The sequence below is a fragment of the Alternaria arborescens genome (assembly GCF_004154835.1).
Source record: "Alternaria arborescens strain FERA 675 chromosome Unknown contig_18, whole genome shotgun sequence".
Taxonomy (NCBI): domain Eukaryota; kingdom Fungi; phylum Ascomycota; class Dothideomycetes; order Pleosporales; family Pleosporaceae; genus Alternaria; species Alternaria arborescens.
The window spans coordinates 305,725-330,717 of NW_021167873.1; the positions used below are offsets into that span (position 1 = coordinate 305,725).

A 24,993-nucleotide genomic window follows, 5' to 3' on the forward strand; every position below is an offset into this window, starting at 1 on the left:
AGGACACAAGTTGTGGGTTGCTGGTGTACTTAATGAGCGTATGTACTGTGAATCTACGTTGGCTCGTAATAGTGCAGTATCGTTAGCACAGCATTTCACTATTTCACTATGTCGGAAGTGGCAGTGTTTTCCGTCTCGACGAATCTAGCACCGTTCAATCATCTCTCCTTGTATCTAGATCGATAAGCTGTATAGTCACGGTACAAGACAATTACACCGTTCATAGTGCGAGGTTTCTTCTTGCGAGCCTGGCGTTTTCTTCCTAATCACTTTGAGCGCTTCCGTTACTTTGAAAACTTTAGTATTGACCGCGAGAACTTAGAATATCGATCATAGCATTATGATCAAGTTCATCGGCGAACTCATGGGCGTGGATAAGGAAGAACGGCCATGGCCATGGATGCAAATAGTAGGCCACCGTACTTACCACGAGAACTCTATCCCCCAGACATGGGTATTGGCTCACCAAAACGGACGACTGTATCACGCAATCAAGGAAGGCACCATGTCCAACAGCCAGGCCGACTGCACTGACCCTTCGCTCTGGAGAGATCCAGAAACCTGTTTGCCCCCTCCCGAACTCGATCCCGCCAACTTATATCCAAAGGTTTTGCCTCGTTATAACCTCTTCCACTCCCATAAACATATGGCAGGGGACGTGTACAAGAAACAAGGTGCTATACTGGAGCCAGATCGTCGGTATCTTTGGCAGGCCCTCAACTCAACTTTTGTAGCGCACACTACTGCGCGGGAAATTGATGCTTGTCAGATACTCGATTCGCAGCCGCATAAAAGCATTTGCAAGTATTACGGTGTGGAGACTAGCAGTGTGCTCCGATTCAAGTACCGCAACGAAACCATCAACCTTAACATGGACCAGGAGCGTGTCTTGAACTTAGTGTTTGAGAAGTACGATTGTAACCTTCGGGAAGCAATCGAACGTGGCTATCCTGTACACATCCGGGATTGCTTGCAATCAATAGCTGCGGGTATAGAGCACATGCACTCCCTGAAGCTCGTTCATGGGGATGTCAAACCCGAGAACATACTTGTCAAGTGGTCAAACAGCGCACATGATGCGATGGCGATGCGGTATGTTATAGGAGACTTTGACAGCACCCAATGGAAGGTTTCAGTGATCGGTGGCAAATACGGGACTCCGTTCTGGTCGCGAGACAAGAAACCTGGAGTAGACATTGTGGAAGAAGACGATGACTGGTTCGGTTTTGATCAGCCGAGGAAGTGGTTGGTGTGTTTTACCACTGACTCGTGCCAGAAATTGGAAGACTATAGGGGAATCGGGAAAAAGGTTGGAGGAACAGATAATAGGGAGAGCATAATCACCTATCGCTCTATTTGAATGATGTAAATACAGACTGAAGCAACATGTTGTTGAGAGAAATGATTAGGAGGGAATGACGGTCGAGGAAATGAGTTCTTTGTGAACTAGTGCTTGTGGACACCGAACTCGAAGACATCTTCGTAAGGCACCCTCAGGGAGTAAATAGTAATCATATAGAATCATGTCCTCTAATAGATGGGTGGAGACCGCGAACGGCATATACAAGCTGTTTGAGGAGCCGAGAACGAGGGCTAAGGGTATATGTGGCCTCTCGCAGAGAACGGGGAGATTCACAGGTAGACAGTAGACAACATGGACGCCAGACGGTCTAACACCAGTTCTCAAGGCATATAAATCATATAAGATACCATTCGAGTCCAGATACATATGCTTGACGCACGGTGACCTCATATAGCTCCCGCTTCACATATCAAAGAGCGATGCTCAGAACAAGTCCAGGATATTAATAGCTCCAGTACGAAGGGGAGTTAGAAACGCCCTTAGTTCAGAGGTTACTGCTTGCAGTATCTTCATCTGTCCCTCTCTGTATACTGACGCAGCCTTTGCTCCCGAAGTCATTGTACAGTCTGTCAACTCGCTATCCCATTGATGAATCTCCTGGAGGCTTCTCTCCAAAGTAGTGAGTAGCACATCAACAGTGTTTGCCCACACTTGTTTCGATTTTACGAACGCGTTCTCGAAGACCACGTTCTCCGCGTATGCGTCGACGATAATGTAAACTGACTTCGTCAACTCCGCAGGAATATGTTCCAGACATTTTAGTTTTGGGATGTCGTGGGCTTTTGAGGGTTCACCGCCATTGTGTAGCTTGAGCGAGATGTAGAAGACAGATTCTTCCGACTTCCAAAGCTCTGATCGCCAATGATCTGGGAGAGTCTTGCGTAATCTTGTATGAACGAACGGTTCCACTTGGCCAATCCGAACGGCGACACGGTCGTGTGGGTTGTCTGGGATGCAGAAGCCGAATCCCAAGAGTACTGTGGTATGATAAGCATATACTCTCATAGCAACACACGCAAAGCACGTACATTCTTCGTTCCCCTTCGCTGAGTAGTTGTTGAAGATCTGTTGTCCCTGTTTGACGGTAGTCTGCAAAGACAGTGTAAAATTGCCTCTTTCGAATTTCCAGCTGACTTGCGCTCCGAGTTTATGGTTGAAGATGTCTAACACAGGATACAAGATAGGAGATGTCGCGTTGGACGTCCGAGCAGCAGTGAAGAGATCTGAGGCGAACGATCTCGACGAGAATATAGTCGCGCTCCATCGAAAAAGATCCCTTTGGACGACCAACATTAGCAGCATTGAGAAATCGAAGGGTTATAGCTGTCCCCAGATACTCACCAACTATAGCGATCCCTGGACTCTCCTAGACTTTCGAGTACTTGCACCCCTAGCTGCCATTGCTTCCGATAGGCTTCTTGTCGAAGACCTAACGATGTTTGCTCAAAGGGTGTTTGGTTGGAAAACAAGTTTGTTCCTTTGAGAAAGGTGAGTTCGTTGTCATTAAACCATAGCGGCGTTGTCATGCTTTCCATATCGGGAAGTAATCGTATATACGGGAACCAGAAGCTGCTTTCGGCCTCGAGTCGCTGCTCCATGAGAAAGAAGGTAGCGATCGTAGTCGCCTCGATCCGTGGATCGTCCTGCAATGTCGAGCATATGCTGGTCTCTAAGTGGTTTCGTATGCTTGTTGGTGCATCGCGTGTGACATTGAGGTGGGAAAGAGTTAATGCAAAAGGACAATAGCACACAGCCTCCGTGGCTTCAATGCTTCCACCTCCGGCAATGTGATGATATCCAAACTCAGCATTGTGAACCATTCGAATTGCTTCGTGAATATGACCTCCGTATTTCTCAAACCACAAAAGGATCTCTCCAACTTTCGATGTCATGTCAGCTTGCACAAACATTCGAACATGAACAGGCTGAGACACCCATCATTGAGGAGTATATGGGATAAATCATACATAGCTCGTATTGAATACAACTCAGTAGCCAGTTTTCGTATCTTGACGTAAAGGACATCTGACATGTACATGGCGTTTTCCAAGTGGGTACGCGCAAGCGTGATTATGTGGAGTGTGTGGAGCATACAGCGAAGGCATCTAGATCGCTCACTGAAACCTTGGGCAGCGCTCAACCGTGCGGGGTTAATTCCATTCGACCAACGGAGTCGTCAATATAGTTGCATGGCTTCGAGTCTTGTGGAATGGCCGTGTGCCCCGTGCAGCAGGATAGCGCGGCACTGAGAAAAGAGGGGAAAGACAAGACCACGGGTCAAAATCGACCTTAGCTCATGATTTTGAGCCTCATTCTCCAAACATAAAAGGGCCTGTGCCTAGGCCTGAGGCACAAAGATATTACACTACCACTTCACTTTGAATCTTCTGAGTTTCCGGATTCACAACCTCTCAAGCTTTGAAGACCAACGACTCTTGACAATGAGTCAGCCATGGAAAGCATTTTGGCCGCCAGCGGCAAACAATGTCTTTGTGAACCCCAACCTCAATGTTGTCGTCGCTTCCAAAGGAGCTCTGCCCCACGACAGCAATTTCGCCGATGGCACAAAGGTTATGCGTCTGGACGATATGAAGTCTTTCGTCATGGAGGTCGCTGAGAACAAGGTTACGGAGCAGACAAAGTGACACTACCGGTGAGTTTCCAGGAGTGTGTTATCTTACGTCTTGGCTAACTAGGTTTAGTTAAAGGTTTGGTCGATAGATTGAGCCAGTACATGGGAAGGCTGAGGCTCTGAGTGCAAGGAGTGTCAACAGTGTGTTTCCGGTCTAGTGTTAGGTAATATAACGTAATGCAAATATCTTGAGTATGAAATACTGTTGCTTCATGAGAATCTTATACATGCTTTTAATCTTATCCGAGAGTCTTTCATCGCATACGTTGAAAGTGTGAGTACTGTGATTGTCTTTGAACCTGTTCTGCGCCATCGCTATTCCACGAGATGGAGTGAATGGCAATCTTGGTTAGGCGTGGCAAGCCGATGTGTAAATCTAGCCATAACAGAATCAACGTAAACATATGCGCGATAACCGATGCTTGATTCAAAATGAGTTCTGATGTAAATACCAATGTTTCCACTCAACTTGCCACGTAATCAAACCATGATGGACTATCTTGAAAGACCTCAAGTTACGCGGTCAAGATTTCCAGTTGGCGAGCATAGAGTCAGAATGAAGAGCTTGGAGAGTCATTCTGGTCATGATACTTATGTTATGCTATGATACATCATCAACAGAGCACCAATCCTAGCGCTAGCATATACTGGGTGCGACAGTGAGTATGAGGGTGAAGGTAGATAATACCTCTATCGTGAATATTCGTACTCGAGGGAGCATGGCGTACAGCATCTTCAGTACACAACCAGAACCCTCAGCTCAATACTCTCGCGCGCGGGTTCGTCGCTGGGACATCTAGGGTCGTTGAAAGAACCGTGAGCGACTTAATCTCGGTCAGTCCATGTCCTTAATCATTAAGATTTGTGGGCGAGCCAAACCTTCACCTCTTGCAACACTGTCCATTGACTTAAACACAATGATCTCGTTGTGTTGTTGATCTGGTAGGTAGTACCACTTCTGAGACGGGTTGTAGACGACTTGTTGTGATTCCAGGACCGCCTTCGCGTGTACCTCATCGAAGGCTGTAACATCATTCCGATTCAGGGTCTGAAGATCACAGAGGGCCAACGGCCAGCTCTTTAGAGGTCCTCGAAGAGGTTTCCATATACTAACGCCTGTCAGCTTTTCTGTGTTTCCTTGCCAGGTTCGAGTAACGCACTTCAGCATCTGAATCCGCGACTCCTTTATTGTTTGAGCTTGAGCTCTGTCTCCAGTAAGCTGTTCGATCAGCTCCAACGCGTAGTCATGAGTGTAATCTGAATAGTCAATACCAGTATTACGAATCCCCATTCTACTAACCAGTGTGAACGTTTGGGATAGGTTGCCCAAAGCTGCCTGAATGTCCACTTTCGCCATCACCAGACCTACGAATCTAGCGGACTTAGCTCAAGTGATCTATTTGTATCGCGGTCCAGGACTGCTTACGACGCACTCGTGCACATACGCTGACCGGACGCCCAAAGCCTTCTTGAGATACGCTTTAATCTCCGGCATGTACTTCATCTTCAACTTTTCTTGGTCAAAGTAATCATCATACTGCATCGTCGTGTTGAGATCAGAGACCAGGAAGCCCTCACGATCGAGAGACAACGTATTTTTCAAAGGACGCAAGTCGTGGATAGGCACATCAGGAACCTGTACTACATTGTAGTTGCAGACTGGAAAATTGCCGTCTGATGGCTTGTAAAGAAGTTCATAAGGGCGTTCGTGAGACGGCCATGATTCTCGTTCAAGAAAAGTCAGTGTCCCGTAAGTAGCGGCCATTGTGCATGTTGAGAATCTTCCACTCGAAGCATTGTGAATAAAACTACATTGTATCTTAATACCAAGTTTTCGCAGACCCGAAGTAGGGAAGTGACTTCTAGGAGTGTGTAGAATTGCCTTCGGGCCTTCCTGGGGCGGCCTGATCTGTGTGGCAACGGTCATTGGTCCGGAGGTGACTCCAGATATTCGAAAAAATCTTAGTGCTTACATGCATGACGATGCAGCGAAGTGAAATCCTTGCTTTTCAGGCGTTGTTTGCAGGCAAACACATCTTGGTTGGCAACTTGAAAAGAAGGCAAAAAGGGCGACCCGGCAACCGGCAACACCACTTCCGAGATCAGGCTGGGCGGGGGCGGGCGCCAAGCTAGGCGCCAGCTCTAGTATTTGGCCCGTGCGGGGTAGATGTGACTTTTGGTACGCAAACGGACACACCGATGAACGCACAATATCGTATCCAAGCCACACGTTCAATTGACAAACAGCCACGCATTCAACACAATTTGTGTGGTGTTGTCCATCAAGCGACCTTTCCCGTTTCGTCTTCGGCTGTTTGTCAAAGTCATGAGCTTGCTCAGTCTCGCTGGTGCTGGAGCAGCCACGCGCGTCCTGGTGGTACACGCCTAGGGAGGTCGCGCTCAGGTATGCACCCGGACCAATGACATGCCCCCTCGTTGCCTCACTGCGATCGTGGCCCCCTAGCAGAATGTTCACCGGACGTCTAGGCTATGCATGTTCCCACGACTATGACTACTTTCTCAGTGCCTAGAATAAAATACAGGATATCAGGTCATGTGCTACTTCAGCCTTGGTCTGATCATTTGCCATTCTAGTGTACTTCAATTGCGTTCAGATCTATCCTAAAGTCAAACTCACGAGAGGCCGCAAGAACAACTCGTCTATCCTTTCGATTCTCCAAGCAACATGCAGATTTCCCCATCTTTCGAGAAGTGGCAACAGTTGTTCAAGGACTCTTTCCCTTCGCTGGATCAATATGGAGCGATCTATCAAGATCTTCATCAAAATCCGGAGCTTCCTACGCAAGAGTCACGTACTGCAGCGGTGGTCGCTGACCACCTGGAATCTCTCAATTACGAGGTGAAGCGAAACATCGGTGGTCATGGAGTTGTTGGCATCCTGAAAAACGGAGCGGGACGGACAGTATTACTCCGCTCAGAACTCGATGCATTGCCATTGGAGGAAAAGACAGGGCTGGCGTATGCCAGTAAAGTCAAGCAGCTTGACGCAGATGGTCAGATCAAGCCAGTGATGCACGCCTGTGGTCACGACATGCACATGACCAGTTTATTGGGTGCGGCCAACCTTCTACACGAAACACGCAAGGCCTGGTCCGGCACACTCATCTGTCTATTCCAGCCAAATGAGGAGCGACTTCTAGGCGCCCAAGCAATGATCGACGACGGCCTCTTCGACAAGATACCACTTCCCGATATTGTGCTAGGGCAGCATGCTGTTCCTACGAAGGCAGGCACCATAGGTACACGACCTGGCCGTGTTCTTGCCTTCCTGGACTCTTTGGCCGTACGCGTCTATGGCAAGGGCACACACTCTTCAACGCCGAGCCTAGGAATCGACCCCATATTGATGGCGAGCTGTATCATCTCCCGGTTACAAACGATCAATGCTCGGGAGATTGACTTCAACGAGCCTTGTACTATCACAAGCGGCTATCTTCATGGCGGAACCGATGCGAGCATTATACCCGAGTTTGCTGATTTCACTGTCGATGTCCGATCGTTTAAGGAAGACGTACAGAAGACAGCTGTTCAAGCTGTGAAGCGCATAATCGAAGGAGAATGTGAGGCTGCAAAATCCCCACAAACCCCTCGTATTGTGACTTCTGCAAGTTGTCCTCCCATCGACAATGACACAGACGCGACTAACAAATTCACTACTGCTTTGCGCCGGTACTATGGTGATGAGGCTCCCTCTAAGGTGATTGAGATGGATCTCGACATCACTGCAGATGATTTCGTTCTTCTTGGGCACCCTCCGGGCAAAGAAGCTATTCCGTACATATACTGGAATTTCGGTGTCACCCCAAGAGACGAGTATGACAGGGCTGAGAAAGATGGAACGCTCAGAGATCTACCTTTCAATCATAACAGCAAGTTTGCAGCAGAGATTGAGCCATCTCTGAGAGCTGGAATCGAGGGGTTGGCGATTGCTTCAGTTTTGTTCTTGCAGACGGATTAATTTTATAAAAAAAGAACATGACGTAGCATGTAGAGTGGCATTTCAACTTGGTTCTAGCCGATGTTCATCCTTCCGATCAGTCAATTGCCATGACTACATAGTGCTATCATCGCAACAAGATCGATCGTACTAACGGACTAGTATCTCCATTTATGCCCTTTCCAATTCACGAAGAGACCAGAATCTTCGAGCGTAGCTTTCTCGATCTGATCATACATGCCACGCACTGAATCGTTCAGATCGATGTCTCCGGCCCATCGACTGAGTTTAGTGGGCACATCACCAGGGTCAACAAGCAGTACTGCTATTTTCTCTTTGGCGGCTTTCAGCTCAAAATGTAACGATACACTAAGTGCATTCAGAGCCGATTTTGGGACTCGGTAGCTGATGTGCGTCCCACAATCGTTATCTTCGTGAGAATCAGTAACTTAGTATGGTGGCTGACCGAAACTTGGCTCTTACCTGCGACGGACGCCCATTCGGAAGTTATGTTCACTATCTTTCCGAATTTACTCTTCTGTAAGCTTGGCAGAAAGTACTTGCTTGCCAGGAATGGGCCCTGCATATGTGAGACAGGAATACAAGGTGACTTTTGTCTGACCCACCACAGTCATGACGCGATACTTTTCAATCAGTGCCTCAGCGGTGGTATCTGTCCACTTCTCAGGGTACATCTCAAGCCCAGCACAATTCACGAGTACATCCAGAGCTTTGTCGCTGCCGTAACTTTGAGCAGCTGCAGAGATGCTCTCTTCATCCGTGTAGTCGAGATCGAATACCGTTGCTCCAGTGGCTTCAAGCTGGTCGCAGTCAGTCTCCTAGACGTTGCATAACATATGTATCTCGTGACTCACGTCTTTGAAAGAGGCGTCGGCCCTGGTTTGGGGGCGGACTGTGCCGAACACATTGTAGCCATGCTCCTTGAACACCTTGAGTAAGCCGAGCCCGAGACCTCTATTTGCGCCTTGTCAAATGTTAGATCGCTCGACAAACAGTGTGTTCGGAAGGAGTTCAAACCGATTACGAGCGCGTTTCGAGTAGCCATGTTGATCAGGTTGTGCAAGGTTTGGATATCTACGATTTAGGTATGGGGGAAGGAGTGCTCCAAATCAGCCTCTTGTGACGCCCTGAACTCTAAATAAGAGGGTGGGTATCTATGCATGGGTTGACTCCGCCCCGCTGACCAGACGCCTCACAAAACAGCCTTCGGCTAGCGCGATCACCCTTCAGCGCGCGTGCACATCGCCACCAGCTGAAGACTATGCAAGGCGCTTGGAAAAACTGGGCTATGTTCTCTCTCGAATCAGGCAGACAGATGCGAGTACTAATGTATTCAAATGCATGAGCCGCGTTACCGTGTACCGGGTTGACATACCTGGTAACCTAGCCTTGTGTTCTTCAACCTCGAAGTTCCACGAATTCGATCGGCGAAATGTCCACATACCGAAGTCCCAGTCGCGCCAGCACAGATGTTGTTGGAGGCCGGAGACCATCAACATACGGTGTGAGCCTGAAATCAATGTCCAAAACACCGAAACAGCCCCAGCTCTACTCAAAGATACAATACCAGAATTTGGCAAGCTATCTGCTCAAAGCTCCGGCACAGAGTCTTGGTGCATCCATCAGTGTGCAGCCGGATCAAAGACAAGGCAGCAGTTCATTTGCGCATGTCGTAGTGCATTCCTTTCCAGGAACCGGCGTGCCGCAAAGATACGACTTCAATCTCAAAGATGGTTTGACACGCTTTATCGATCATCCTGAGCCAGACGGTGTTGTCAACGAAGTAGTTCTGGTCCGTGGATCACTTTCCCCCGCATGGCTTGACGCCCTGGGCGACAAATACAAGATCGATCCGGAATTCTTTCGAAGACATCTCCGCTACCTAGCTGGCCGTGACTACTCGGATCTACCGTCTCTACCGTCTTCCGACACGGATATATTGACTCTCACATTGCCGTCCCTATACACTCGCTCCCAGCCACTAGCACAGAATCAGATCAAGGCAGATCGCGAAAAGGACGCAAACATTGTTACAAAAAATCAGAATGTGGTCGCTGGCCGTGCCGCTTCCGGGGAGACAATAATTCGGCGGTTCGCAACGCTTGGAGAATTCCTTTTCTCCGTTGAGCACGAAATTTCCATCTTTACAAGAACTCGAAAGAGGAATGGTAGCCAGATAGGTACTTTGCCATAGTCAAACTTCACGACTATATGCTGACAATCGGTAGCAATTGTTCTTCTTGATAATGGGCTAGAGATGAACCGAAAGAATGGACCACCATGTTTCAGTACGCACGATACAACGCATCCCATCACCGGAGTCCTACCACTGCCTGTCATCGTCCCTAGACCTGCTGGTATGGATATCGGTACCAATCACCCAGATGCGCCATGCGATAGCGAACCATTGTCCTCTGAGGCCATCGGTCACGTCGCATCGTTAGTGCCCTTCTATATAGGAATGACTACCCATGGTCTACCAACATCATCCGATGTCTTCAACTTTATCCCCGAAATCTTCAGACTGGTAGCTGCGGCTGAGTGTCAGTTTCTCAACCGCGTCTATGGCATCGTACAAGATCAAGATGTGAATACTATCGAAGCAGAAGCAATGGACTTGGCTATCAACACTCTTCGATACATCAAAGGATTGCTAGAGGACCACAAACAACGACTGAAACATAACGTAGCACTACTGAAGCTCCGTCGCTCGAATGAGCCAAGCACCAACAGCCTTCTTACAGTCCCTGGCTCGTCCACACCGACATCCAGAGGTCCATCGAATGACGATCTGTCGCAGATCTTGGTTGACTTCAAAGAGCTCCTAAACCGGACAGAAAGTTTGACTACGCTGTGCACCGAAACAACTGGGCTGATACTGAATGGAGCGATGCTGCGTGAGTCGCAGAAGGCCATACATCGCGCAGATGATCAGAGAAGATTGACTGTACTCGCATACTTGTTTTTGCCGTTATCGCTCATCGCTTCGTTGTTCGGTATGAATGTGAAGGAACTGGATCCTGATTCGTCACAGAGTATTTGGCTTCCGTTCGTTGTTCTTGCACCTGTGGGTGTCATCTCATATCTACTCTTCTCTCCGAAGCGCATTCAACGGGCTTTGCGATACTGCGGCTCAATATTCGTTTCTTTACGGACTCATCACCATACCCAGGGTGCAACTATCCCGTTGAATGACTCTAGAGTCAATGGTGCAGGTTCCGCTTGAGGGGTGACTTGAACATAAATCGTCTGTGCCTTATTCAGCATTGTAATGGCTGCTTGCTTATCACCACGGCGTTCTAATGCTTGGCTTTGTATGAAATAATGTCGCGCAAGTTCAGGACGGAAGTGACGTTGGCTTTCGTAGGCTTTCTGCGCAAGGCCAAAGTACATGCTTTTGTATTCTTAGTTTGTGGTTTGTTCTCTTCAATGCAGACTTCAGCAACTTACTCGGCCGCTTCAAATTGTTTGAGAGATTCGTGATGTTCTGCAATCTTCCCACAAACATTGCCGAACCGATGATATAATTCACCAACGGTATTTTTGTAGTTCCTAAACGCATTGTTGTACGCTTCGAAGCTGTCATCTGAACGGCCAGTTCGAGAATATATCAGCCCGCAGCAGTGCCATGCGTAGCCGAGTCTAAAGTACGTCAGTAATGAAGATCGGACCACATACATCACTCTGTCGAAGATCATATAACTTACTTGAAGTCTGCCTTCCCGGATTCAACATGGTTCTTTTCCCATGCGATCAGGTCCAAGAGCCCTTGCTCGCCTTCCTCGGGCCGCCCTGCTCCAACAAGTGCGAGAGCACGGTGAATGTTGGGGAACGCTGGAAAGAACGTGCCATCTACCACATCTGATTGAGTGGAATAGATTTCAATAGCCCTATCGCAGTTCTGTATGCCATCTCCGTACTGCTTCATGAGAGCTTGCGCTATGCCGAGCTCACTATAAGCGATAGCCGTGTTGGATGTTGGACCAGTACCCTTTTGAGCGTCGGAACGAAGACGGTAACGCAGTTGTTCTTTAGCATGAAAAAGGAAATTTGGCCAGCGGTTGGTGTCACAGGTCGCACCACCAAGGCCGAACGAGAGGTCTGCTCGCAGATCGAGGAAATCGTCCTCGGATGTGGCGCACAAATCGATGCCGAACTCAAGGAGGGGTATACCAGAGTCGAAATCGCCACGCTCCTGCCCATACCTATTAGTTCAGTATCAGTGATCTGTACAAGAAGAAGACTGCATGCGGCAAAAAGGTTACTCACCAACCACAAGCGGACAATAGCGCTATAAACTTGCGTTTCACTTCAACCTCGATGCCGCTAATCCCGTGAGCTTTTGCAATATCAGTCAACCTGAAGATATGCAGCACCAGCATCTCCTGCGCGGACCACAAACCAACTTGATGATCCCAATTATTTTCGGTGAACGGCCAGGCATCATATATGGCACAGGCGACAAAAGAGAAAACCTCATCTCGTTGCAGGTGAGCCATTCTAACCACTGTGATTGTCTGCACCAATCGGTGCATGCGAATCACGAGAGGTTTCTTGCTCAGATTGCCTCGAATCAAAGAGCTTTTGAGCAGCTCACCACGAGCGTCTATATGCACAGACTTATCATCTGGGCAGTTTGCTGGAAGTTTTCTATTGCGATGATTCTCCAGGGAGTCGGTCAGGAGAGAATCTTGCACTCCATCAGGATCGAGATAGGAATAGATGCCGATCAGGGATTGTGCATGTGCGCTCAAAGCATCAAGTGCCCAAGACGTAATGATGTCGTAACTCCACGAATAACCATTCCTGTCGCCCTCCTTACCATCTAGTAATGTTTTGTCGTACAGTATTAGAAAGTCTTCGAGGGTCATGCGTTTCCTGAAAATATAAGCGGCAACTTGTCGGATTGCCAACGGAAGATATCCAAGTTTCTCCACGATGCTGGAAGCATCAGCATTATTACTGACGCTGGGAGCTATGCAGCTCAATTTGAGACAGAGCTCTGATGCCGATGTAGGATCTAGGCCTTCCAAGGATATGTGCCTGGTGCGGCTCTGTAAGGCAAGGTAGTCGCTGTTCCTTGCATCGCGCGTTGTGACTAGCACACAGCCAATACTGCCACTTGGCCAGTAGTCTCTGAGCATAGAAGAATCTTCCACATTGTCGAAGATCAGCAGCCAATTAAGCTTTCGAGATTCTGTACCATCCAGAGCTCTTTTTCTTTCTTCCAGTGCTGAAGTGGCGAACTTGGGGCTTGCCAACCATTCTAATGCCTTACTGCGATTCACGATAAGATCCACGTCTTCGCTGCCTGTGTCATTGTTATCGGTGACTTTTTCGATGAGACCTAGCGCGGGTGCAATCTTTGAAAATTGATCGGATAGTTTAGCATGCAAGTCGGCTTGCACAACAAAGATAGCATCAAATTCCTTCTGACGAGCCAATGCATATTGAATCGCCGTCGATGTTTTACCCATACCACCAAGACCACTAATGCAGCAACATGGCAGCTCAGGAGATTGTTCGGAAAGTCGCTCCTGTTCTTGGTCTGCGGATGGGAAAAAGCAGGCATCGATATCAGCGAAAGTTTCGTGGCGGCCAGTGAAGTCAGTTTCACTTTCAAATCCTCCCCACAAGTGACATGGCCACGTACTTGTCTCCGCTACATCGGCAACATAGTTTCCCTGATCATCGGACGGAATGACGTCAAAGTTGGATGGTAAGCTGGAACCCAAGTCGGCGCCCTCTGATGTGCCATGCCTACGGCTGGCTGCATTGTACGAGTTGGAGTCGTTCTGCCGATTGCCATCTACGGAGAGCGGAGCAACGGATTCTTCCCATAGATCGTCTTGTGCTTGTGTGGTAGTTGGATCTTGGATAGGTCGTATTGTCGTGCCCTGTCTACCAGTTCCAAGAGCAGACATCAATAGCAAGGTGATATGCTTTTGTATATGTGACTGTGGTAAGACGTTACTCACACCTTCATGAGCAAATTCGTTTCCTAGAAGCTGTTCCTTCATAGCAAATGTCTCAGCAAGAACTCTATCGACTAACTTGATACAATGTTAGCTGGTTAGGCAAGATACTCAGGTGATCTAGTCTTACAGGAAGTTCGTCTCTGAGGGGCCAGTAACGATGTGTCTTAATTTTCGTATTCTTGGTTTCGTAAATCGAAATGACCTGCATTTCGACTCTCGACCTTTCGAATTCGTCGCATGTGAAGACTGCAGTCTTGGCTTCTCTTTCAGATGAGGCTAGAAATCGTGATGGAAGGACACCGGTGAATTTCAGCAGGTTTGTTAGTCTGTGCCAATTCTTACTATCATTGTTCCTGACATGCGGAGTACCGAAGAATATAACGCCAGAGATCAACCTCAACACGTCTTTGTTACGAGGCCGCGGCTCTGACCCAGATAGGGTTGGAGTCGCGAGGATAGTCAAGACCTTGCGAATGTTAGTGATGGACTGTCTATCAGAGATTTGGATCACCGAGACAACATACGCGCTTCACGATAAGGCCTCCCAAGCCATGGCCAACGAAAATCATAGGCTTTGCTAGCATCTTCAGATAGGCTTAAATCAGCTTTGTACTGCTTTGTTACATCGACCATTGTCTTACCTTGTGCAAGTCGGTCTTGCTGCGGAATACATCGACCAGATCTTGGGCACTTTGCCTTAGTTGGTGCCAAACAGATGGGCCCTTCATGGTGATCTGGTAGTTGAATCGAATGATTTGAGCTTGCGCTTGTTGTGGTCGCAGTATTTCATGGAGCCAAGGGTGGCTGTTTCCAGGTGCTGTGCCATGCTTCGTGAAGTCGGGTACAACGATCACACTGTAATCATTGAGTTCTTGCAAAAGTGACATCCAAGATTGACTCACCTAAATGCCCAAGGCTCCGCTCCGTTGCTCAGTGGTTCCAGTATCAGATCGCTAGTTGCCATTGCTGCAGGATCGATGTTTCATCGCATCAGGCACCAATGCTGCGCAAAGCCGAAGAACACGAAAGTCAGGTCAATGCGAGGGGATTTCGAATGGCGGCAAGTCGCCTGAGATTCACACCAACAGCCGAAGGCATTTGGAGCCGCGCCATGGCGGGTAAACTGAAATCAAGCAGCAGGAGTAAATCATGAACAGAATGCGGAGTCGCATGTGACGGACGTGCTAGATGCGAAACGCATCATATCATGTGTAGCAGTACCGAATGTGTTTTGTTGCGAAACCACCTTAGCAGGCTGCACCGCTTATGTGCTATCGGTATGTTGGTGTGGGGTTTCTTAGCGCTAAGCACCGTATGCGCCTAGATCAGCTCAGCCCAAAGAACAAACTGCAACGCAGCCTTGGAGGTCCAGCATTGATGCCTCCAAAAACCTGCTGAAATACGGATCCGGTGAACGCGATATTACCTGGATATCATCTTTGCAAAAGCTCGATAGCCACCGCACAAGATACTATGGACCATCGCCCGGCAAGACTTCGTCCTATGTCTATAGGTACTGCGTCGAGCAGTTCGTGGTTAGCGTTTCCATTTAAACAATATTTCGCACAAACTGCGCCTGCAAGCTATCCATATCATCAATTATCCACAGGAGATTCCAAGAGAGAGCTGAAGTACTGGTCCCATTACTCGAGAGTCATGATTCTTGGGTCTTTTCTCGGTATCTTGATCATTGGTGGCGCGGTCTCGGGCGTATATTTCAATCGACAACTTGAGCCCTGTAGGTTTCCAGATCTAGACAACGAGCGCCCTGACCGATATAATTCTAGCCAAACCACTACCGAGCTTGTACGAGGCAGATATTGACGTTGTTGCCGATGGTTTGGAACAAAGTCTTTTCACAAGCTTACATCTGGTCAAGGTAAGTTCTTCCTGCGAAACAGGCGCCAGAATAGTGCGACTAAAACAGTTTAACAGACCTATATTGCCCGCATCGAAGAGATAAATGACGTTTTGAGGCCAGTCACTGAGATCAATCCCGATGCGCTGATCATAGCGGCTGCGCTTGACAAGGAACGTTCGGAAGGTATGGTACGAGGGTTAGTATCCAAGCTGGGGTCATTGTGACATCCGCTGACGGACAGACCCTTACATGGTATACCTGTACTCATTAAAGATACGGTACGTTGAATTCAACAAAGCTGACGGCTCCAAATCGGCCACTCGGAGATTGAGTTCAGGAAACCAGACTGATGTTAGAGTTGCATGTAGATTGCCACGAAAGACAAGATGAACAACACAGCCGGGTCCTACGCCTTAGTTGGAGCCAAAGCCCCCGCTGATTCTACAGTGGCCAAGAAACTGAGAGAAGCAGGTGCTATAATCTTAGGAAAGACAAACCCCAGCGAATGGGGCAATTTTCGAATATCGCTTAATTCGAGCAACGGCTGGTCAGCGTATGGAGGTCAGACATACGGACCCTTCTATCCCCATCAAGACCCATCTGGAAGCTCAAGCGGAAGTGCTGTGGCAACATCGTGAGTCATTCTATTTTTGACAAGTCTGAGCTTCGAACTGATCAGTCCAGTCTTGGTCTGGCGACAATCACGCTAGGTGGTGAAACGTGTGGATCAATAATCGATCCTGCCAGTTATAACAATGTTGTAGGAATGAAGCCAAGTATATACATCCACATATCAGATAAGTCATGATCTAACAAAGCACAGCTGTTGGGTTCACATCTCGACATCTTGTAATTCCGATCAGCGAGCACATGGACACCATCGGGCCTCTTACAAAAACCGTAAAAGATTCAGCGTACGTGCTTCAAGGCATTGCAGGTTTTGATATCCATGACAACTACACTTCTGCTATCCCAGAAGAAGTGGACATGGACTTTGTTGGTGCCTGCAAACTCTCTGCACTTCAAGGTGCGCGGCTGGGTGTGCCTCGTAATGTCATTCGACTGATGTCAGATGAAATCACACGGTCAATGGTCAAGGCATTTGACGACTCTTTGGAAGTTCTACGCGCGGCTGGTGCTGTGATCGTAGAGAGCGACTTCCCTGCAGCGCGAGAGTTTCTAGACGACAGTATGATAGGCGCGAAGATCATGGGCGCTGACTTCGTTGTCAACATCGAAAATTACCTGCAACAACTTGTCTACAATCCACACAACATCAAAAACCTAGTTGACCTACGCAGATGGACGCAGGATAGTTCACTTGAAGGATACCCAAGCAAACCCACAGAGCTTTGGGACTTTGCGCTGCAAAATTGGAACAACACTGAAGCTGAATTCTGGCAAGCATATCAGCAAGGTCTCTACTATGACGGTGAAGGAGGCCTACTGGGTACCATCAAGAGGCATAATCTCGACGCCGTCTTACTACCATCACATTTTTCTTGGAACTTTGCCGCTGTTGCTGGTGCGCCGATCGTTTCTGTACCGATTGGGGCCATGCAGTCTGATCAACCCATCGTCTCGGACGCCGATGGATTAGTGTCCTCGGCGCCCAATATTCCGTACGTGGTTCGCAAATAATGGTTGCTTGTGCGATGCTGACTTTGACGGGATAGATTTGGTTTCAGTTTCCTAGGTGCAAAATTCAATGATGCAAAGATTATTGGATTGGCCTACGCCTTTGAACAACGGACACTTGTAAGGGCTAAGGTGAAGCCGTATATCATACCACGCACTGAGCTCTGGGATATCATGGGAACATAGAGTAGCAGTCATATGTACAGTATGCCGGAGGCCTTGGCATAGAAAAGTGTTGTTACAATGTATAGATGAAAGAAGACTAAAACATGGAATGTATACGCGAAGTGCGCGCTGCAGTCTCGTTTCAAACGTGGAGCTAGACAGCGGCACGACCCGACTGCCGGCTGTCGTTGCCCCATCGGAACAGACAGCCGCCATCGTCTTTGTTTCGACTTCCGTCTGTCGCGCCATTGACGCGTCATCCCCTATCTTCCAGACCCGTCTTCTGGATATCCATAATTTACATGTGCTATATGTGAATATTCCCTACCTATAGCCATCCCCCACCGAAGCGCCCTCCATGTCGCACTCGTCCTCGCAATCAACCAACAAGATGCTCAACACGCTCCCCAAACCAACACGCGACCTGACCGAACTGGCAAAAGAGGAAAGGAGTTTCACCTTCAATCACTTTACATGCGAGCATGCCTGGGTCATTGGAAATATCCTCCGAAACGCGTTAAGAACCGCCGAATGCCCCGCGCTTATCCAGATCTCGTCTGCGAATCAGACGCTGTTCCACTCGCCGAGTTTGCCTGGCATAATGCCCGATCACGAGAAGTGGTCGGAGAGGAAGCGCAACACTGTGCTGAGATGGGGACATTCTACCTGGTTCATGAGTTGTCAATTCGAAGGAGACTACAAAAGGTTCGCCGAGCACAATGCCATGAGCGGCGACGAGTGGTCAAGATACACCATTGAAGGTGGCGGATACCCTGTCTTTGTCAAGGGCGTGGAAGGTGTTGTTGGTGCAATTGTTGTGGTCGGTCTCGGCGTAGACAGTGAGCAGGCGCATGGCGTCGTCGTCAAAGCAGTTGAGGAATACAAGGACCTCCGGGAAGGCTTCCGGAGTCCAATGAGGAGCATGACAGTGAAATGACTAGATGGTCTGGGCAAAGGAGACGGACTTGGTATAACACTTGGTATCGACCAAAGGGCGGGAAGAAGCAAAGAGAGAAAGACGTGAGCGCACAATGTGATGTCTGCTCGATGGCATGGTTGAAGACTACAGTACAGATGAAGAGCCATGATTGCCAACCGGACGAAAGCCAAAACGCCCTCCTACCGCATCGAAAGCTATCGAGTAGCCAAACAACAAGTTCCGACCAGTATTGATATACGGAGGATGTTCTGGTAATTGCGGAAACACATAGTTGGGTTCGATGAGCGATTTCTCACCAACGACGAACGAGTATGATGTCGCTGGTTGGTCTAGAGATGGGAAGCCAACGGTGATGTTGGTACCAGGCTTCACGCGCTTCACCATCTTTGTGTGACCGTTTGGGTTGGGGTTTGGGATGACAACAGTCGGGATTGAAACGTCCCGTTCGGCTCTGATGTACATTTGCGCTACGCCAGTATCGACAAGAAGAGTACCGTCATTACGCCCTTCGTCGTTGATGCTAAAGCACATCTTTGCCATCGCCCAATCCCTCGCATCCTCGCCATGATTTAATCCTGGATCCAAACTAGAGAACGCGAAGGCTTTTGTGTTCCTTGGCGTTAACCCTATCTGGATTCCCTCGGTCGATATGATATATCCAGCTCGCATCATTCCGTTTTGTATCGGTTCCCCATCAATCGCATCGATATTCAAGAACGGGTTAATGCTCGGTGTCGCGAACGGCATACCGTCTTTCGGGCTGTTTCTTCCAAAGCCTACACCCATGTAGGTGATCTCCGAGGTATCCCTCTCTTCAGCCTGCTCCCCGTCTGGACCAAGTGGGCATTCGAATCGGTCTTTGCTGGGATTGTACCAAGGGCATCTCCAGCTTCTGTCCACAATCAAAACAGGCACGTTCGCGGTCGCGTAGGAGCCAGCCTCACCAACAAAATCCATTGGCAGCTTCACCAGTCGGCCTACATAGAGAATCTTGCTGCTTGTGAAGAAGTGGTGTGCTGGTTTGCCCTCAGTAGGCGATATATTTGGAAGTATTGGAGCTCCTATCAACGTGCCGGTGGACCCCGTGTCTACAGGCATCTTGATGTTGACCCCTTCGATGCTACACATGACTTGTGGGACATGTTTGGGGCTAAATTTGTAGATGAACGGGATGAAGATCGAGCTCGTAGACCGTGATAATCCGTTGGCCATAGGGCGCAAAGTAGCTAGGCCGTTGTACATAGCGTAGAGAGCGAGGCTGGTGATCAAAACCAAGAAGCGCCAAGAGAGTGTTGAACTCTTCGGCTTCCGATGTGTAAATGTTGAAGATGGAGTTGGTAGCCAGACTCTAGATGCCGATCGCGGTTTATAGTCCTCGGTCTTCATAGCTGTTTATAGGTCAAGGAACCACCTGCATTATCCGCTGGCAAACGGCTTGACACACGCTAAGAACGCGTCTCACGGTCGCGTCAAAGGAATCAACGGTGTGACACTTGATGGGAAATGCATACAATGCGGTGTCGAGTCATTGAAAAAGCACAGTAATAGCGCGCCGACGTCAACGCCGCGCTGTGAGTTGGCCTACCGTCCCCGCAATACCCGGATCTCCAGGCACAAACCCCAACCCGACGATCGTAAGCTTCGGTTCTTCCACTTCCTATCGCTAAGTCCTCAATAAATACCATCTACCTCGTACCTTGACGAACGTGTTCATTTCGATGCATGAGATGCCGATCATCACGTGTGCTCATGCACGTCGCAACCGGGGATGTTCTTAGCTTGAATTAGGCCTGCGGCTGATGCGACCATCCACCGCCATGAAGGCAACGATCGCAAACCGAAGAATCAGGAGCCTCCGGGGAAGAATGGCTTTTGACGATAAGCGCAACAGACCTCATCGACATTGAAGCATCTTCAATCCCATCCCAAATCGAACGTACATCCACCCTCGTACCGTTACGCGCATGTAAACGAATATTTGTCGCAGCCAGAGCATGTAGCCGATATGGGTCGTTCACCATCACGATCAAGCGATGGCGCCGACTCTGGACTGAATGCGCGCGTCGAACCGCGTCTTTTGAAGGCCATCGAGGATAAGAAACACGACGATGCGATCGCGATTATCGAGCATGCGAAAGCGAAGTCGCAACCCGTCGATCACCTCCTACGCATAGGTTTGATGCGCGCAGCCGAGCGCGGCAACATATACATCACGGAATACTTGCTCAAGAGTGGTGCGAAACCCGACGGCGCGCCAGGTGGCCGGGTTTCGCCACTGTTCAAAGCAATTGAGAAGAACCATGTCGGGATTGTACAACTGTTGTTGAAGTTTGGAGGAAATGTGGATGCGCAAGACAAGCAGGGACGGACTGCCCTCATGACGGCTGCTTGGAAGAATTACTTCCACATCATGCATGAGCTGCTAAGGTGTGGTGCCGATGTCAACAAGAAGGACAATACAGGACGGAACGTGCTTCACAATTTGGCGGCAGACAAGCACTGCAACTGGGGACGCGATGTCATCGCAGAGTTGCTGAGGCAAAACATCGCGATCGATGGACCGGAGGGTCAGGACGACCAGAAGCGAAGCCCGTTACATTGGGCTGCCAGTACTGGAAAGAAGGAGCTGTGCGAAATGCTACTGAGACGAACCAGGCTTCCGAGGGCGAACGTGAACGCTATTGAGATCAGACAAAAGACAGCACTACACCTGGCAATCGCACACGGCCGAGACGACATCATCGAGCTTTTGCTCGTCCACGGCGCAGACGTGGGTGCAAAGAGTGATGGAAGCTGGACACCTTTACACAATGTCTGTCAACAAGGAAGTGTAAAGGTGCTGAAGATATTGATGGCCGCTGGAGCAGACGTCAACGCGAAGTTACTTACTGGCATGACACCCCTGCATGTCGCGGCGCAGGCTGGTCATTTCGACATCGTCAAGTGTCTCTTAGAAAGGAAGGATGTCAAACGAGCAGCCAAAGACAACTCCGGTATTACGCCATTCTTGCGTGCCGCACTAAGCAAGAGCCCTGCGCGCAAGGACATTATCAATGCCCTGGCACCCCACAACCAGGTCGAAGCACTTAGCGAAGACGCCCTTGGCGCTACGAACGGTTTCCATGCTACTGTTGTCGACTTTGGCAATTTCCATAACGAAAACAACGTCTCAAGAAAATCTGTCTTCGAGCTGCTGTATGCCCGTGATGCTATCAATCCAAGGAAGCCAGCTGTCTCAATTCTACCCAAGGAATCCAAGGCGACAACCTTCCGATGGATCCACCTTCCTGCTAATAACATGGCCTGGATCGAGGCATTGCTCACAAAAGCATTTATCGAAGAAGGTGCCAGTGACGTGGAGGGCTTCAAGGCGCTTGAACGGTCCTTCAGCCACCAGCATCGAGGACAACAGATCCACTCACACTTCATGCGACCGCTGTGTCAGAGCACACCGCGTGCACCGAAGCACCACGACGATTCAGACCTTTCTGATGGTGCCGATCAGATACCACAGATCATGGTAAATAGTGGTTTAGGCCTGGGTATTGATGCGGTAGCTGGTTCGCAAGAGTTATCGTCGTCACCATTCCCTCGCACACCCATGCGGACCAATACCCTAGATACAGATCAGACAGATGGTACTGCAGGGACGGGCTCTGGGCACGCGACTGCCAGGGAAGGGAGAAGTAAAGCAAAAGACAAACCCAAGAAGACACCAAAGTGGGGTGGATCCAAGCAAGCTGGCAAGCGATCTGGTGGAACAGAAACACCGACTAGAGGCCCAGAACACTATGCAAAACGAACAAATACCAGCTCTTCTCTCAACAACAGTGGCCACCTCAGGTCACCTGGTAGTCCAGGACGTAAAGACCCAACAGTCGTAGCGAAGGGCAACATCTTCGCCTTCATGCCTTACCTTCATTTCGAAACCGATCGACGGCGGCAGGAAATGCAAGCTGCGATCTCGAGAACGCAGAAGATGAAAGAGCGCGAGAAGAATGAAGGAGGCACGTCCAAGCCGCAGTATTACCGCGCGTCAACTTACGATGAGATGCTTTTCAGAGCTCACTTGACATCCTCACAAGTCTCATTGCACGTGCGACGCACCTTGGATCAGTTCTTCTACCACAACATCGATACGCAATCGCGAGATCGAGATCAAGTTGTTTATCGGTACCAATGCAAGTCGAACGAGCCGCAGCATGTCGACCCAAAAATCTTCATGGTCGACCAACTATGGATGTGGACACTCGGAAAAGACTTGATAGTGACGGCTTTCCCTCAACGATGGCAGCAGCCTCGTAACGACCCGCTCAACGTTCTTGATGGTGTCATTGAGGATATAAACAGCAAGACAAGGGATCCGGTGCGCAGTGTATACGATCTTGCGATGATCATCACTGGCCGCTGTAGTGGTGTTTTTGACAGACATCGCGTTGGCGACGAAGACTACCAGTTTCTGGACATGTTTGAGTCAAGTATTGGCGATGCTACGGAGATGGAAACCATGCTTTTCAAAGATTTCAACATTGCGTCGGCACAAGCATCAGAGTGGCTACATCATCACAGACGGCCCAATCGCTTCTCGAGACATCTAGAGGCTGAGGGAAGGCAAAGAGAACATCTGAATCGTCGACACTCGTCGCATCACTCACACGCGCATGCATTGGCTGATCCTCCGGTTCGAGAAGAAGCATTCGAGTACGACAACAGCGATCGAACAGCTGCTCATGCCCCACTATTCGTCGACAAGCTGTTGGATATCGGCGCCGAAACCGACCTGCTAGCAGAGACCAAGGACATTCGTGACGAACTCAACATGATAGCGAAGGTGCTGGAAGACCAACGCAATGTGTTGCCAGACATGGAGGCAAGCATCACAGACATATATCGCGAAGAGCACAAGAGTCAGCAAGACCTCAAGAGGCGGTTCAAAGACATGCTTAAGACGATTGACACACATATCAAGGATCTTGAACGAATGGACAAGCAGGCCAAGCGCATCTACGAATCCATCACTGATCTGCTCGATCTGAAGCAGAAGCATGCTAACGCTTTCGAAGCACGTTTCGCTCGAGACCAGGCTGCTGGCACTGCAAGACAAAGCCAGACCATTATGGTGTTTACGATTGTCACCATCATCTTCCTTCCTCTGTCATTCATCGCAGCCATGTTCACTATCAATATCCAAGAGTTTCCACATGAACCAGGAGGTGGCGAGCCTTCTCTCCCTCTATCATATGTCAGCAAATACATGTTCGGCATTGGCTTCGCAATCTCCATACCGTTTATCGCCATCGCGCTTTCCTTCGATGCGATTGGCGACTTCTTCCGCGAATTAAAACAGCGTTTCCGCAAACGCAAGACTGAAAATCAGCGAAGCCAACGCGAGGCCAATGACCCCTACAGTGGTATTGAGAAGACCGATTTCGAATACCCGTTTGACACACGCACAATCGAACAGGCACTCAGCCGCGGGCGCAGTACGGCATACCGCCCGGATGGCAGGCGTAGCATTGAAAGCTACCTCGGCAGTGCAAGGAGAACCGACGGTGGTTCGTTGCTTCCTATCGCTAGTCGCAGTACTGGGAGGAGCCCGGAGAAGGGTGTTGCCAAGGGCTTCAATGGCTTGAATGGAACGACTACGATGCCCGATAGATTGAGTGTAGATAGAGCTGAGAGACAGAGTCCGATTGAGAGAATAAGCACGGGGTTCAGGATGAGAGGAAGCGTGGATTTTGAACGTGCTTAGATGGAATGAGGTTATGGATTGCGCGTTGCGCTCGGAGTGTTGGAAAGGTTTGGATAAAAGCAGATACCCTAGCGCTGTTATGTACCAGTCTACTGATAGATGATTCAAGTTATGTTACGCATCTCGCAGCAGATCGCTTCATCAAGTTTTGCAGTCGCCTGGCACAGGCGAAACTTCAAATGTGGCAATCTCGATCTCGTTCCGACTTTCTTGGAGGAGACCACTTTCACCAAGAGCCTTCAGTCAGGTCTCCTCGTTTAACGCGTTCATGCTCATGTATGTCGCTTGCCTATTGAACTCAAGACTCCGCCTGGTTGTGTCCTCATAAATGTAGAACACCGCATGCATAGAGGGCGCGTGGATATTCCACCAAATAGGTTCAACCTTCTTCTCTTCGACAAGCTCAGGTCCACACTCAGCCAAATCCAAAACTAGAACTTCAACTTGTAAACTCGGAGCCGCTATTTCCACGACATACTATGTCTACATCCAACACTAAAGAGGCTCAGTACGGTCGTTTATCAGTTGCGTAAAGAAGGATTCGGTCGAATCGCAGTCCGGTGTTGCACAGGTGTTGAAAATTGCACTTTCCTGTTCAGAAGGAAGGAGATACTGTTTAAGACCGCTTTATACCCCATTAAATGCACAATCTGAATTTGATTAGTAGCGCGATAGGAGAAATGGG

General features: G+C 49.1%; 12 protein-coding genes across 12 annotated transcripts; 7 read left to right on the forward strand and 5 right to left on the reverse strand.

Moving 5' to 3' along the window:
* Positions 1-340: 340 nt before the first annotated feature.
* On the forward strand, positions 341-1,360 carry AA0111_g7789 (hypothetical protein; the record flags this gene model as incomplete). Its single annotated transcript, XM_028654164.1, has 1 exon — positions 341-1,360. One exon carries the CDS (start codon positions 341-343, stop codon positions 1,358-1,360), a length of 1,020 nt encoding a protein of 339 aa, XP_028504720.1.
* Positions 1,361-1,786: 426 nt separating this feature from the next.
* On the reverse strand, positions 1,787-2,665 carry AA0111_g7790 (hypothetical protein; the record flags this gene model as incomplete). Its single annotated transcript, XM_028654166.1, has 2 exons — positions 1,787-2,340; positions 2,392-2,665. 2 exons carry the CDS (start codon positions 2,663-2,665, stop codon positions 1,787-1,789), a joined length of 828 nt encoding a protein of 275 aa, XP_028504571.1.
* Positions 2,666-3,804: 1,139 nt separating this feature from the next.
* AA0111_g7791 (hypothetical protein) lies at positions 3,805-4,008 on the forward strand (the record flags this gene model as incomplete). Its single annotated transcript, XM_028654167.1, has 1 exon — positions 3,805-4,008. One exon carries the CDS (start codon positions 3,805-3,807, stop codon positions 4,006-4,008), a length of 204 nt encoding a protein of 67 aa, XP_028504570.1.
* Positions 4,009-4,830: 822 nt separating this feature from the next.
* Positions 4,831-5,760, reverse strand: AA0111_g7792 (hypothetical protein; the record flags this gene model as incomplete). Its single annotated transcript, XM_028654168.1, has 2 exons — positions 4,831-5,368; positions 5,441-5,760. 2 exons carry the CDS (start codon positions 5,758-5,760, stop codon positions 4,831-4,833), a joined length of 858 nt encoding a protein of 285 aa, XP_028504569.1.
* A 921-nt stretch (positions 5,761-6,681) lies between these two features.
* AA0111_g7793 (hypothetical protein) lies at positions 6,682-7,974 on the forward strand (the record flags this gene model as incomplete). Its single annotated transcript, XM_028654169.1, has 1 exon — positions 6,682-7,974. The coding sequence occupies one exon, from the start codon at positions 6,682-6,684 to the stop codon at positions 7,972-7,974; it is 1,293 nt and encodes a 430-aa protein (XP_028504530.1).
* Positions 7,975-8,111: 137 nt separating this feature from the next.
* AA0111_g7794 (hypothetical protein) lies at positions 8,112-9,019 on the reverse strand (the record flags this gene model as incomplete). The annotated part of the gene is made up of 5 exons (XM_028654170.1): positions 8,112-8,383; positions 8,437-8,533; positions 8,580-8,774; positions 8,829-8,938; positions 8,992-9,019. 5 exons carry the CDS (start codon positions 9,017-9,019, stop codon positions 8,112-8,114), a joined length of 702 nt encoding a protein of 233 aa, XP_028504575.1.
* A 474-nt stretch (positions 9,020-9,493) lies between these two features.
* Positions 9,494-11,200, forward strand: AA0111_g7795 (hypothetical protein; the record flags this gene model as incomplete). Its single annotated transcript, XM_028654171.1, has 2 exons — positions 9,494-10,154; positions 10,203-11,200. The coding sequence occupies 2 exons, from the start codon at positions 9,494-9,496 to the stop codon at positions 11,198-11,200; spliced, it is 1,659 nt and encodes a 552-aa protein (XP_028504574.1).
* Positions 11,201-11,677: 477 nt separating this feature from the next.
* Positions 11,678-14,916, reverse strand: AA0111_g7796 (hypothetical protein; the record flags this gene model as incomplete). The annotated part of the gene is made up of 6 exons (XM_028654172.1): positions 11,678-12,179; positions 12,244-14,027; positions 14,080-14,418; positions 14,477-14,536; positions 14,594-14,807; positions 14,855-14,916. The coding sequence occupies 6 exons, from the start codon at positions 14,914-14,916 to the stop codon at positions 11,678-11,680; spliced, it is 2,961 nt and encodes a 986-aa protein (XP_028504573.1).
* A 1,283-nt stretch (positions 14,917-16,199) lies between these two features.
* Positions 16,200-17,637, forward strand: AA0111_g7797 (putative amidase; the record flags this gene model as incomplete). The annotated part of the gene is made up of 4 exons (XM_028654173.1): positions 16,200-16,447; positions 16,498-16,589; positions 16,637-17,435; positions 17,490-17,637. The coding sequence occupies 4 exons, from the start codon at positions 16,200-16,202 to the stop codon at positions 17,635-17,637; spliced, it is 1,287 nt and encodes a 428-aa protein (XP_028504572.1).
* Positions 17,638-17,974: 337 nt separating this feature from the next.
* Positions 17,975-18,553, forward strand: AA0111_g7798 (hypothetical protein; the record flags this gene model as incomplete). The annotated part of the gene is made up of 1 exon (XM_028654174.1): positions 17,975-18,553. The coding sequence occupies one exon, from the start codon at positions 17,975-17,977 to the stop codon at positions 18,551-18,553; it is 579 nt and encodes a 192-aa protein (XP_028504608.1).
* Positions 18,554-18,679: 126 nt separating this feature from the next.
* AA0111_g7799 (hypothetical protein) lies at positions 18,680-19,942 on the reverse strand (the record flags this gene model as incomplete). Its single annotated transcript, XM_028654175.1, has 1 exon — positions 18,680-19,942. The coding sequence occupies one exon, from the start codon at positions 19,940-19,942 to the stop codon at positions 18,680-18,682; it is 1,263 nt and encodes a 420-aa protein (XP_028504607.1).
* A 619-nt stretch (positions 19,943-20,561) lies between these two features.
* On the forward strand, positions 20,562-24,308 carry AA0111_g7800 (hypothetical protein; the record flags this gene model as incomplete). The annotated part of the gene is made up of 1 exon (XM_028654178.1): positions 20,562-24,308. One exon carries the CDS (start codon positions 20,562-20,564, stop codon positions 24,306-24,308), a length of 3,747 nt encoding a protein of 1,248 aa, XP_028504630.1.
* Positions 24,309-24,993: the final 685 nt, after the last annotated feature.